Source organism: Bicyclus anynana, chromosome 6, assembly GCF_947172395.1.
Source record: "Bicyclus anynana chromosome 6, ilBicAnyn1.1, whole genome shotgun sequence".
NCBI lineage: Eukaryota > Metazoa > Arthropoda > Insecta > Lepidoptera > Nymphalidae > Bicyclus > Bicyclus anynana.
The window spans coordinates 3,864,474-3,879,904 of record NC_069088.1 but is presented as its reverse complement, the minus strand read 5'-3'; the positions used below and the strand labels follow the sequence as shown (position 1 = coordinate 3,879,904).

Sequence of the window (15,431 nt, the reverse complement as noted above, 5' to 3'; positions counted from 1 at the left end):
ATGGCGGTGCCAGGATTTTGTTACGAATAACCGGGCTTAATATTAAATTACAGTGGCCGTATTTCGTGCCGGAAAGCTGGTTTTATGCAAATAAGGCTACAGTTGTGATGTACACGCGAATCTGTTGCTCAATTTTCCCGAAAAAGAACGACGATTACGAAAAATGGGCGTAGAATATCTGTGTTTTTCAAACAGACCAGTACGTTTGCATAGGGAATAATTGATTTATTTTGGTATTCTCCGCGAAAAACTGACGAATACAAGCGACAACGTTACCCAGTTTCGACATAAAATCCTCTACGTGTGTTTGAGATATTTTGTATCTATATTTTTGTCCTGGTGATTCTCCGGTTTCGGAGTAATTCCAAGGAATTTCTGTCGGAACTAGGTAAATCATAGATTAAAACCAAGTGATTCTGCTCTATTTAAAATTATTCTCCGCAAAGTAATGCTTGCCTTTTTAAACGGCATCAAAAAAGGAGGTGAGCATTCATTTCAATGTTCGTAGCTGAACAACTATGAACAAAACAAGCAAGATATTAAATTCAAAGCAGCGCTCATCATCAGTGGCGTGCACATCATAGTAGTAAGAAAGAACTACCTACTCTGAGGACTCAATTTAGTGCTTTAAGTTCTGGGATTCGAACCTGAATTGAAGAAGAACTTTTTTGTACTATTTGCACTACAGTGCCTACTCATGTTATAAACCTTGTTTTTTTTTAATCTTTACAAGTTAGCCCTTGACTACAATCTCACCTGTGATGATGATGCAATCTAAGATGGAAGCGGGCTAACTTGTTAGAAGGAGGATGAAAATCCACACCCCTTTCGGTTTCTACATGACATAGTACCGGAACGATAAATCGCTTAACCAAACGACCTGGTGGACCTGGACCAATTAAGAAAACTTCAATCGACCCAGCCAGGGATCGAACCCAGGACCTCCGTCTTGTAAATCCACCGCGCATAGCAATGCGCCACGGAGGCCGTAAAACATATGTGCACGTCATTGCCAGTGGCGTAAATAGGGCGGTGCCACCGGTGTCCCAGGCACAGGGCGTGGACTCTTGGGGGCGCAAGAATAGATAGAATTAAGCATCAGAATGGGCAACTATGAACAAAAAGAGTGAGACACAGTGAGTGGTATGATAGGCAAAGCGTCTAGTTAAGAGCGCGCAGCGCGTCGTTACGATATGGATAAAATTCGAAGCACAAACGAGACGCCGAATTATGACTTACGTGAGTGAAAAATACGGAGCGATTGACCGATTTATTGTGATTTTTACCTAATTGCAAGTAAACTAAACAACATAACGAAAAACAAAAAGGCCATGTTCAAGATATATACCTAATTTTCTATACAAAACAAAAATTCAAGAAAATAAGTTTGCTTTTCCTGACATTGAAAGCAAAATATGTATTTTTCAAAAAAATAAACTAACGAGAAAAGTTTTACAAATTGTGTATTTTGTATAGTCATAACGAAGCTAAAACTTTGAAATATCATTTACCCAAATATCAGGCTCCTAACTTTTCCAGAATCTGAGATCCAGAACCATTTGTAACCACCAATTTGTAACCAGCAATATGTAATATTGCACACTCTTAAATAGAGCGCAGATATAGAAGCTCGCACAGGGCGCGGAAAAGGCTATTTACGGCACTGGTCATTGCCCATCTGTCATGTCAGAACTTATTAGAAAGCGGTTTAATACTTGTTCATTATACTCCCGATGAACATGTTTGCCGCCAATGCGGGCGGTAAACATCCGAGCTATTTGTGTTGTGACTTAGTTGCGGACTTTTCGGTTCTTGCTATTTCCGCATCAAGTTAGTACAACTATTGTTTGCGTACTGCCGGTGCTGTGTTATTCTCTACAACCACAGCTACTGCACTAAACTTCCTTCATTGGGTTTATCGGCGAATCGTCGTTCGGATGACATGTACTAAATGTGTCCCATGTTATTTCTTAACTCCGCTGTTTCACCAGCGTAGTTCCCGTATCTGTGATAATACGGGGATATATTATAGCTTATGACACTCAAAAATAACGTGGATTTCTAGTAGTAAAGAAATTACCCCCTACAACACCACAAACTTTACCTCTATATAATATTCCAGGGCAACATCAAACTTTTCAGTTGTGTGCATTTTAAGAAATTAAATATCATGTGTCTCAAACGGTTAAGGAAAAACATCGCGAATAAATGCGTGTGTGAAGTCTGCTAATCCGCATTGGGCCAGCGTGGCGGACTATTTGGCCTAAGCCCTCTCATTCCGACAGGAGACTCGAGCTCAGCAGTGAGTCAAATATGAGTTGATAGTATAAATTGAACAATGCATTTGGTGTTAATTGGCATAGAGTTATAATTCATTGTTTGTTATTAGGAGATATAGTATTGCAATACTTACGAGTTTATAAATGTTTAAATATGCTACATTTAGACACAGAGTGAGGTTTCAGATTCAAATAATTCTCTTCTTGATTGTAAATCGCCGAATCACTCGGTTGGGCTGCATTCAGGAAACTTCGCGATATCTTTTCAGTGCCTGAAGACAAAAGTCTTCAAACAGTACGTGTTGCCAGTGATTATATGACCTCTGCCTCCGATTCCGGAGGGTGTGGGTTCGAATCCGGTCGGGGCATGCACCACCAACTTTTCAGTTATGTGCATTTTTAGAAATTAAATATCACGTGTTTCAAACGGTGAAGGAAAACATCGTGAGGAAACCTGCATACTACAGAATTTTCTTAATTCTCTGCGTGAAGTCTGCCAATCCGCATTGGGCCAGCGTGGTGGACTATTGGCCTAACCCCTCTCATTCTGAGAGGAGACTCGAGCTCAGCAGTGAGCCGAATATGGGTTGATTATGAATCTCTAGCATGCTACCCAATGCTTAATCAGATGCAGCAGTTACGGTTTCATAAATAAAATACAAAAGATGTTGCGCAACTCAATTTATTAATAAAAATAAAACGAAATTAATAAAATATATAAACCTAATCTTATAGGTATGTACCTATATTACTGACTTAGTACAATGTACAATAAATAGAGCATTTTCCCTCGAAGTAGCTCCGATTTGATGATTTTTTTTGTTAACTTTGCTTTCTGATATTATTTGAAATAATAAACCTTGAAGAAGATTGACTGTCTAACCATTATTTGTACCATTGGCCCACCTTCAAAGTGATCAGTAGATAGAAAAAATTATAATGTTTTCTTCCGCTTATTAGTTTCGTTACATACGTATGTGTTTTTGAAGTCTGTAATATTTTTTAATTATTTATTAAATAAGTAGCATAAATATTGCCCCGCACCAAAAGGTTTCTGATTTCAAATAACATAAAAACCATGTTTAAAAAAAATCCTTAAAATCGGAGCTTTTTCTGAGGCTTTAAGAATATGCTTCATTTATGTAGTCATTTCCTGCACTAACAATATGGCAATTATTATTGTTCACAATTAAAGTAAATGTAAAATAAGATAACCTAGATTATCATCAATACAATTTCATTATACCGTAATAAAATATTTTAGGTATAGCGAAAACATTGCAGCTTGTACTTTAGACTTAAAAATATTTACAATAGGATGAATATTAAGTAATTTGATTAATATAATGAGTAAAACAAAATATCATGGTGCTGAACTTGAATTAAAAGATACCACAGAAATCAGCGACCCAGCCATTGCCGCCATTGTTTTGGGTGGTGGTAAATACTATTTTGACATAATTATCTTCGCTTGTGAAATCGGCTGGAGTTTCTGAACAGTATGTCGCGATTGTACTGCCGCTTTTATCGACTAATCTTAAATAGTTCTGGTCACAAATAGTACCTAAATTGAACATTGTGAATTTTAAAAACAATCGTGTATTTGAGGGTGTCTCGATTTCCCACTCACATGTAGACTTTTTTCGATAGACACGGGGATACAGTGGACTTGTCAATCGGCCAATTTCGCTTTGCAATTTGCCCCCGCAGCCTTGGCCTTTATCAGTTGCGACATAGTTTAAGTCATATATGACCATATCCGCTCCGTTCATACGATTACGTAACAATATATTATTTCCAGTAGAAAATGTTTGAAGATAGTCTGAATACTCAGTTGATACTTTTGTTAAAAGAGGCGCTTTCGTATTATTACCGTCATATATCTCTAAGTATACATTTTCACCGCTCCAATAAACAGGGGATACGGACATAAAATAAACTGAAATTGTATAATTTTCGGGTACTGTGACTAGTGTATAGCAATCTAGGGTACCTGTCTCTATATTGGAGCTATAAGATGTTTGTAGTCGGCCTTGTAAATCAGTATAGTTTCTACCGCAAAACCCTACATAGACAACTTCAATTTCTACACCACGATGTTTAATAGTATTCTCTGGTGTAGTTTTTAGATTTATCAACACACTTTTGGAGACATAAAAATCAAGTGATTTTTTAGACCCACATAATACGGCATGAGTTGGGAATCGCACAGTGGCATCGTAAAAATAGGCGTGACTGAAAAATTCATCGGCCTCGTTCAAAATAAAGCTTTGACCTAAGCTCATGTTTTGTACCGGTGCTTTGCTCGAGATAATTAGTCTATCTTTATCGCAGTTATTATCTGTGTCACCTTCTAAATCCATATTGTGTACTCTTACATGAATAGTGGAATAGGGTTCAGATTCTGAATCGAACACATAACTACAATGTAGCCCTCGTGGTATAGATCCCGACTCATATCCTGGGGACCGAACTCGTTGAACTGTTCTAGAGACGGTAAAAACAGATTGACCACAAGATGATGGTTGAGATGTTAAAATTGCTTCAAATCCAGAGCTTACCGCTTCTCCATCAGTTGAAAACCTTATACTCATTAAATTACTTGAAGAGAATATTTCCGGTGGAAAACTATGTCCGCAATAAGTACCTATGACTAAGCTGTTAGGATTAGGGCCGTCTTTTAATTCAACTAAATCGCAATCACATTTGCTAAAACCTAATGCAGTTTGGTTAACGTGTGCACAGGAAGCTATATGGAATGATGTGAATTTAACCTTTATGATATGATCGACGGGCCCTTTTATTTTCCAATGACAGTCTAAGTAGTTTTCATATACTACATTCCCGCCAATTAATGGCGATCGCAAATTAAAACTAGATGTCGATTTTACATCAATCTCTCCACCACAACCAACTGACGAAGAATATGAAAAATATATTTCTGCTTGAAAACCTTTATAGTTTACAGCTGCATCAGAAACAAATTGTAACAACATTTTGTTACCATTGCTTTTTATAACTGTTGTGGAATTAATATGCCCGCAAATTAAAGACAGTCTTTTGCTGGTGTCAATCACGTGTCCTTCATATAAGGCTACATAATCACTGTAGCATTCATAAGAACTTTCTAAATCTATGTAAGAAAATTTAACTACCACTGTCTTATTTATTGGAGCTTCAATAAACCAGGTACAGTTCGTATTGTCAGTATAGGTTTTTGTTGTTCCTGGTGACTGAGAAGTTATAAGTCTAGGTTCTTTTACTTGCCCTCCACATGAATATAATGAATAAGATAGCTTAAACCCTTTTTTCTGAGTATATCGATCTGTCTTGAATACTATTTCAACATTTTCGAAAGGTTGTATTGTTTTCGGCATTTCTTTTCCACAATAAAGTCCCACAAAATGCTTATAATCGGTATGTTCTGTCAAAGTCAAATTGTCATATTTACACGCAGGATAATTTCCTTCAAGTTCGAAATCTAAAAATTTTACCAATATTTTATTTGGTGATGGTGCTGTTATTTTATAATTACAGTCAAGGCGAGGGAAGTAAACGTTTGTGTACCCAGGACTATATAAATATTGTTCCTCAGTTTTTGCTATTAAAGTTCCTCCACATATAGGTTCCCATTGTGCTTTGAAACCATCTAAATTAATATCAGCATCAGTGCGAAACATAACTTTCATTTTGTTAGCTGTAGAATTATACGCTGGTGGAAGATGGCGACCGCATAGTCTCGCCATTTCTTCATATTTATTTTCTTTCCAGTCATAAATTATAACAGCATCTTTTGTGCAATTTGGTTTTTCTTCTATTACAAATCGATCGACAAATTTAAAAGATATCCTATAGCCTATGTCTGCTTCAATTTCCCACGTGCATTCTTGATTACTTTCATATTCTCTAGGATAGTTAGGTGTAGTAATAACTTTATCATATTGTCTGAGATATCCTCCACATTGATAAGTGACAACTCTAGTTAAAAGTTTAATATTTCTTTGGTTCTGGGATGCTGAATGATATTCTATGTATGGATTCATAAATGACGATACAAGTGCACGTTCTGGCATATTATTCTTGCAATATTTACCAAAACTAGTAGATTCCTCTAATCCTGATTTTATTTCAATGAATTCATCTGAACAGTCTAAGTTAAACATACCTTCTACCTTGAATTCTACTCTAAATCCTTCAGGGGCGGTGATAACCCAAGCACAATCTATGGTGTCGTTATGACTATTCGGTATATTAATTATGTTTACCGCTTCTTGTCCTGTACGGATTACACCTCCACATGGCTGCAACTTCCAATTGAGATAGAAGGTAAAGGGCTTTTCTTTAAATTGAAGAGCTGTTAGTTGCATAGTCGAAATCGGTATTCTGTAATTAACTTCATTACTGGAGCAAATAACTCGACTAAATAAAATGCCGTCTAACCCTGTATCTGACTTTATAGAAAGCTTGGAATCAAGATAACGACAGCTGTTTTTAATTAACGATGACACATTGACAGTTAAGTATATTGTGTTAAGCACTTCAGCCTCACTTGAAAGTCCGTCTGTTTTTGTGTACTGCCATTCACAAAAGTATGCCGTCTGCAGATTAGGTGACATTAAGTTTCCTTGGGTTCCTTGTAAGTTACCACCACATAAAGCAGGATCCTCCGAACTAAACTTGGCTTTAAATTTCTGTGTATCCTTACCTTTTGATAACAACCACACATAAAACGTTAATTTATTTTGACTTGATTCGAAAACAGTTTGTGACAAATTCCTTTCATCATTTTTATCTATCCTTGAATTAAATGACAAATCATTATAAGCATTAATATTTTGGTTTTCTTCAAAATCTATTAATTCTAAGCGTATTCTACGATTAATGTTCGGCACTATAATTTTCCACTGGCAAAACCGTAATGATGTTTCTTTTGGATAGCCTGGTGATGTCAAATAACCCTCGTCAGCTGTTATTGTTCCACCGCAAGAAGGTCTAGATGAATTAAATGTCAGTTTGAAACCTCTACTGTCAGATGTATGTGACCATTCGCTCGGTTCCCCGTAATATAGTTTCACGATGACTTTGTTTGTCAGTGTTTCAATTGTCTCTGTAAACTCCTCATAGTCATCGTTACAAAAAGTTTTTAACTGAGCGTCTGCCACCGAGTTATTTCCTGGTATTGATTCTTCAACAGTGACTTTAGTTTGACACGATATTTTGCTATCTGGTAAGTCTATATCAGTGAAATGTAGATGTATGACGTGTTTTGGAAGCGATATTATTTCCCATTCACACACGACTCCAGCATGCAGTACAAGCATATGAGGATAACCAGGTGACGATAGTTCACCTGATTCAGATACAATAGTTCCTCCACACATATCAATTGACACATTAGCTTTAAAACCATCTCGAGGTTCTGATATTTGTGTTTTATATTTGATAAATATATTATTATCACTACTTTTGATTGTGCCAGGTCGTGGTCGCTCTTTGCATAATAGCCCTTTAAGAGGTGAAAATCGAGAAGATCCGTCTCTTACTTCAATGTATTCAGAAGAACAATCATCAGTTGGTTTCAAGTCAAATCTGTCTAAGAAGTCGATTCTAATTATTTCACCTGGAGGACCTCGAAATGTCCAAACACATTCCGTATACGGAATAGGGACTGACGGATAATTTGGAGAAGTTATAATTTCCCATCTGTGGCTGAAATCTAAAGTAGAAGTAGCTCCACATTCTATGTTTTCTTCTTCGTAATGTAACTTAAAGGATGGAAATTGTTTTAGATCAGTTATAGGAACTATGAACTCTGAGCTTACAAAAGTAAGAGTCACGATATTACTAGATGAAACTATTCCACTTACGTTTTCATGAGAATAACCACAGTATTTTCCATTGCCCAAGTATGGCGATTCAACAGTCTCACCGTTTCTTAGCAAAATATAATCATTACAAACGTCATTATTTGTTATGTTCACGTATTCGAAATTAATCTTTATTTTACGCCCAGGACGTACTTTAATAGTCCAGTTACATCGTAGCTCAGGGTATATAGTTTGAGTAAAATGTATAATATCTGATTTTGTAAACTCTACTACTCCAGATTTGTCTAGTAGTAATCCACCACATGCAGCGGTTGCTCGAGCTTTAAAACCTTTACGAGATATGCTCGAATCTGAATGAAATGTAATTTTCATATAAATAGTTGAATCGAATGGAACTTTTTCTTTTTCTGATAAACATATTTTTTCTGATAATGGGGTCCAGATAGCAAGGTCTGTTGAAGAATAAATTGAAATGTAGTCAGCGAAACAATTTGGAGTCTCTTCAAGTGATATTTCATCGAATATCAATTTTATATGGTGATTTGGAGCTGCTTTAAGAATCCAAACACAATCCAAGTCAGAATCATAAGAATCGGGATAATTAGGAGAAGTTATTACAAAGTCATTATCAACAGAAATAAGTTTTGTGTCATTTGTTCCGCATTTGATTAGTCCCTGAGTCTCAACTCCCAAGTTGGAGTAGGTATCTGCCCAAGCAATACGGAAAAGTGACCCAATATTCGTATCGTCTAAAACAAGTTTAATAAAGCCAACATTAGAAGTGGTTTGTAACAGTTTACTTTCCTGTGTTAATAATCCACAAAGTTCTTCTAATAAGGGAGCGTCTTCATCGTATCCATTATAAATCAATAACTTGCTATTACAAGTATCCTGTGTCTTATGTATCTCTAAGTGATTAATATTTAAAGAAATAGTCTTTGAGTCTTCCACAATTATCCTCCAACTATATTCGCCAATTCCTAAATACGGTAATGGATAAAGAGGAGATGTTATTTCACCACTCCGTAATCCTGTAATGTCATTGCCGTGAAGAAACCCGTAATGAAGAAGAAACCCTTTACCAGTATTTCTATTATTGCTATGAAATTTAATGTACAGCTTTGTTCCTGTTGTTGTATTATATGGTACATCTTGACCACAATAAACAGCTATAAGCTTACCACCACCATTATTTTCTCTTACTTCTAAGTAGTCTTCATTACATCCATCGGAATAATATACGTCAAAGCTATCGAATGTAATATAAACCCTGTTTCCAGGTGATGTGCTTAAAATCCACTCACAGTTTGCATTATTAGGATATGACAATGGATAATTCGGTGAAGCGATGGTTCCTTCTTCTGACAATAGTTCTCCTCCACATGCGTTAATTAAAGTAGAAAAGTGTGCGGAAAAATGGCCCTCTATATTATTAGTGTAAGAACCTAACTGAACTGTCAGGGCACTCCCATGACTTACGATAGTGGGCGGCACTTTTCTACCACAGAACTCTTCAACGAGAGGTGCCATTTCATCGTTTCCATCGTAAACTCTAAGGTAAGATGACGGACATTTTCGATTTGTTATAATTTCAGCGTTCTTAGGCAATGATATGTACCGTATGGTTAATATTACCTTTTTACTAGGTTCGGGTGCTAGTATGGTCCAGGTACAATTTTGGTTCGCACTGGTCAAAAATTTATCATTACTAATAATTCCATCATTTTTTGCCTCAATTATTGCACCACAAGTCATATTAAAGTTAGCTTTAAACCCTTTGGCCGTTCCATATTCATCAGTTTTAAACTGTACTACTATTGATGAAGTATTAGAAATTATTTGAGTTGTATTTGTGTTTGGACATATAAGCCAAGTGTAATTTGAACTCAATATATTGGGACTATCGTAAATTTTTATCAAGTCACCACAATCATCATCGTCATAAGATGATGGATTAGAGTATAAGTCCACATCAATGAAGTTCAACATAATCCTGTGATTTTTCGGTACCCTGATAGACCATAAGCAATCCATGTTATTATCGTAGTTTTTGGGATAATTAATTGAATGAATTGAACCTGATGGAGATTCTATTACACCGCCACAGCGGCTCCTATGAGAAGTGAAAGTAGATTTAAAATATACATCTCGTAATGACGATTGTTTAATTAATTTTACTAACAAAAAATTGGAGCTAGCTTCAACGTTAATTTGCCCCTTAAGGCAAAATTTTGTTAATAATGGAAAATCAATGCTTTGGCCGTTATATATTTCGATCGCATCTGTAGTACAATTTTTAGATTCAGCCAGGAAGAATTCCGTAAAATTTATAGACACTGCTGTCCCTCCTGGAGTTTCTATAATCCATTCACATTCTAATTGACCTGGAGTTGAGATCCTGTCCATTGATAAAGAGCCTGATTTTTTTGTAATATACCCGCCACAGCCAAAGTTAAACCATTCTAAACGAAAACCGGCCTTTGGAAAATATCCTCCAGTAACAAATTTTATTTGCATGGAATTAGTATTACTAGTTATTGGTTTGGGTAGCGAGTTTCCACATAGCCTTTCAGAAAAGTTTACATCAGATGTCTCTTTTGTCTGTAAATAATCTATTTCACAATTCCCACTGTGTGAATATTGATAGTAACGGTGAAATGGCGTATAGAATGACCTAACAGGATATGGACTACTGCTCCAAGGATGCTGGTAAACTGGCGAATATCTATGTAGGCGGAAAGTTGAAAAGACATCAAAGTTTGTAAATGTAATATTAATTTTGTTACCTTTAGGAACAGTTATGTTCCATAAACAATTTATGTTTAATGGATATTTGTCTGGATAACCAGGACTTTCAATAACTCCATAGTTTCCACTAATGTTATTATTACAAACAGTATCATAGTTAAGTAAAAATCCTTTGCCACTGATGAAAATGTCCGACCTAAATTTAATAAAAGCGTAATTGGTAGTGGTTTCAATATTGTTCAGTGTAGGTGACATGATACAATGTCTGCCGTAACTTGAAGAGTGTTCATCACGTCCGTTGAATATTTCTACGTAATCGTCTCTACAATCTCTTGTTTTTTCTAAATCTAAGTCCGTGAAGCTTATTCGAATTTTTGATCCAGCACTTGTAATTATACGATAAAAACATTCTGCATTTTCATGGTAGTTTTGTGGATAATTAGGTGATGATATAGAACCTGACACACTAGTGAGTGTTCCTCCACAGCCATATAAAGCACCGTCCCATTCAATTTGAAATCCTCTTCCGCTTAAATAAAAATCAGAATGGAAATGGAGATACAAGCTGTTAGCTGTTGATACTAATCTTTTGGATGTGAAAGATCCGCAATATTTTCCTATCAAAGAAGAATCTGCAGTTGAGCCATCTCTTATTTCCAGGTAGTCTCCTAAATCACATTTGTCACGCAGAGGACGCTCAAGGTCAAAGTCAGTTATGTTAAGTGCTATTTGACGACCAATAGGAACAGATATTTTCCATGTACAATCTCGGTTAGGCTCATAAGTTTCAGGCCAATTTGGTGAAAATATATATCCATGAGATTTAACAAATAAGCCATCGCAGTGATTATGCTCATCTAAAAATGAATATGATAACGAAAATCCACTGTCACGAATACTTATGTCTGATATAAACCGTACTTTAAGGTAACTAGATGAAGTTGTTAAGGCTGGGGGCATTGTACTCCCACAATATTTTCCCAAAATATTATCGTCATTGTAATCATCACTTTCAATAATTTCTACATAATCACTATCACATGACCGCATATTTTCAAGATCGAATCTGTTCCATGTTAATTTAATGTGCATTCCTTCTGGAGCAATTATGAACCACGTACAATTTTGATTGTTAGAATAATATTCACTGCTGTCCGCGGGGTGATTGATAATGCCTGAATTCTCTTTATAAATACCGCCACATTCTGTGTCTACTGTAGTGAAGTTTGAATAAAAGCCTCTACCATTTATACTCATATCTGAATTAAACTTAATATACATATAATTATAAGTAGATATTTGTGTAGGTGGTACAACTTCCGAATTACCACAATATTTACCCAATAAAGTTGAGTTGTTAAAATGCCCGTCCCTGATTTCGACATAATCGTAAGTGCAGTTATAATAACTACTATCTTCGATATCAAAATCTTGGAATGTTAGCTGAATTACTTTACCTGGAGCTGTACTAATAACATATTCACAAACAGTGTTTTTTGGATAAAACATAGGATAATTTGGAGTCTTAACGATTCCACTGTCGCCCACTATTGTTTGAAAACAAATGGATTCAAAATCTATTTTAAACCCCTCGGAGGCTACTGTGTGATCACTTTTGAACAAAATAAAAAGTTTGTTGGTAGAGGAAGTGTATGTCTTTGGAAGAGTTGTACCGCAAAATTTACCAACTAGAGGAGAATCCGATGTTGGGCCATCATATATTTTCACAGAATCATATTTACATGTTAATGAATTTTCTAATTTAAAAGTCTTGAATGAAATACGAATTCTTGTATCCGGGCGAGTAGTTATTTTGTACTCACAAAGTAAATTACTCAGATAAAGGCCATTGTAAGATGGTGATCCAATTTCCCCTTTATCCGAAGTAAAATACCCACCACACCCGGGCACGCCCTCTATAGGCGCAAATGCGATTTGGAAACCTTTACCAGAACCCATTGCATCGGAATGGAAGTGTATAAGAATTTCTGAACTGGCTGATTGTATAGGCGCAGGTTGTGTGGTGTTACAATATTTATTAAGGAGTGGGTCTGTTGTATGTTCTCCATCATAAATTGCTAAATAATCGAAACTGCAGTTAGCATGGTTTTCTATATCGAGTTCGAAGAAATGCAATTGTATTTTTTTACCAAATGTTGTTTTTAAGTGCCAGTAACAGTCCCGATTAGGCGGGTATGTGTTTGGTGAGCCGGGTGAACTAATATGTCCGTGAGTTGTCGCATCTATTTCCCCACCACACACAGGGGGTACGCTATTCCAATGTAACGCAAATCCATCTTTGGCAACTGAATGGTCAGATCGGAACCAAAAATATAAATAATTATGACTGGAGATGATGTTTCCTCCATTTGGAAAATTACTACCACAAAATCTACCGATTAGTTGACGTGCTGAATTTCTACCGTCATGAATTTGTAGAAAATCAAATCTACACTCCGGTGTGTCATTTTCTAAGTTGAATTTACTAAACGTTACGTTTATAACTTTATCTGGGGCGGTATGAATTACCCAAGCGCATCGCGAATTATGTCCGTATGTTGTATTTGTTAACGGATATATTATGCTACCCTCTTCCGAGTCTAGAAATCCGCCACATTGTTGAATATGAATTTGACAAAGATCACCAGAATATAAAGCAGTACACTCACATTTGAACCCTCGTGATGACCTATCATCAAGCCTGCAACTGCCTCCATTGTGACATGGATTGTCCGAACACATGTTATTCTGGTGCGTGCAGTGAGCGCCACTGTAACCTGGATAACAAATACACGTATAACCTTGTCTTAACGGATGACAATGCCCATGATCGCCACAAGGATTGTCTTCACATTGCTGAGTATTATTTCCTCTTGATGATACGTAGCAGCCATGAATCCCGATTCCATCGCCTTGCATTCCATAAGGACATATACATTGAGGTGTTCGTCTTATACCTTGATTTTCAAGACATTGAGCTGATGGATGACATCCTCCGTGGTTTATAGAACATGAACCAGTCCATATACATGTGATTCCATCGCCTTGATAATCAGGTGGACATGCTCCACATATGCGAGAACCAACAGTGTTGTAACACGATACTAAAGGACTCATACTGCAACCACCATTTGGAATAGTTAGACATTCGTCTACATCATAACAAGCAAAACCGTCTCCTTCATAGCCTTTCGGACAGGCTCCACATCGAAAAGAACCAGGTAAATTTATGCATTCTACTCTTGGATTTACGGAGCAGCGCGATCCTTGACCAGACAAGCACTCATTTACATCCTGTAAACAAGCGCCGGTGCCATCAGTTGTCCAACCTTGATTACAAATGCATTTTATACCCTCTCCGCTAGTAATTGGCAGGCACATGCCGTGGCCACACATTTCAAAGTCCCCTCCTGAACAATTCTTGGCTGTTCTTGTACAATCTAAGCCATACCAACCAGGTTTGCAAATGCATTCATAGGAACCTGGTCTGTTAATACATGTTGCACCATTTTGACATCCCAAGTCGGTACCCGCAAAATTACGGCATTCATTAACGTCTTCATCACAGTTGGCTCCTTTCCAAGTTGTAGGACATAAACAGTAATAACCGTTAACTAAGTTTAAGCAAGTGCCTCCATTTTCACAAGGATAGGATTGACAGTCGTCTTTATTTTTTGTGTTAAGTAAAGTTTGAATCGTACGAACTCTGTTAGCGAGATTATTAATTTTGCGGGTTAAATACGAAATATTTAAATTCACGTTACTTGGGAATGAATTAGTTAATGTTTCCAAATTTTGAATTCTTCTAAAAACATCACTTAATTGACCATTATCACTCGTTGTTCTATCGTTAAATATGTTTAACTCTTCAGTATTTGATTTGTTGTAAATATTTAAAAGATTTATTTCACCGTAGAATATCTTCGACTTTGGTCCGTTAGGATTCAAATAAATGCTTCTATCGTATCCAGGTGTAAATATAAGATCACCATCAACCGTTTTGATTTTGGGTCGATTGTTATACACTTCACATTGCAAAAGTTCTGATAAAACAATTATTATAAATATACAGGAAAAATGTAATTTGGACATGGTCCATAATATGATGAACGTCTAATAGGAATTGCAGACTGCTAGCCACTATTTTGTTTTGAAGTAAATAGCTTGTGTAACCGAATATGTAGATTAAGGGGGCGTATACCCACTTAACAAAATGATTAAAATTGTTATAGGCCATATGGACAGTTTTTATTGAATTTGATAACATTCCATCTATCCATGTATATTTTTTTTATTCTTTACAAGTTAGCCCTTGACTACAATCTCATCTGATGGTAAGTGATGATGCAATCTAAGATTAAAGCGGGCTAACTTGTTAGGAGGAGAATGAAAATAAACACTCCTTTCGGTTTCTACACGGCATCGTACCGGAACGCTAAATCGCTTGGCGGTACGTCTTTGTCGGTAGGGTGGTAACTAGCCACGGCCGAAGCCTCCCACCAGTTAAAATGTATGTATACTTTAACAGTATTGTATGCGTGCGTTGAAATCTTTAATTCTAAGTTTTCGAATTTTT

The 15,431-nt window shown here is 36.4% G+C and overlaps 1 protein-coding gene across 1 annotated transcript; it reads right to left on the bottom strand.

Annotated features, from left to right (window-relative positions):
• Window positions 1-3,537: 3,537 nt before the first annotated feature.
• Window positions 3,538-14,972, bottom strand: LOC112048947 (cubilin-like). Its single transcript, XM_024086658.2, has one exon. It carries the CDS (start codon window positions 14,945-14,947, stop codon window positions 3,662-3,664), a length of 11,286 nt encoding a protein of 3,761 aa, XP_023942426.2. The 5' UTR covers window positions 14,948-14,972; the 3' UTR covers window positions 3,538-3,661.
• Window positions 14,973-15,431: the final 459 nt, after the last annotated feature.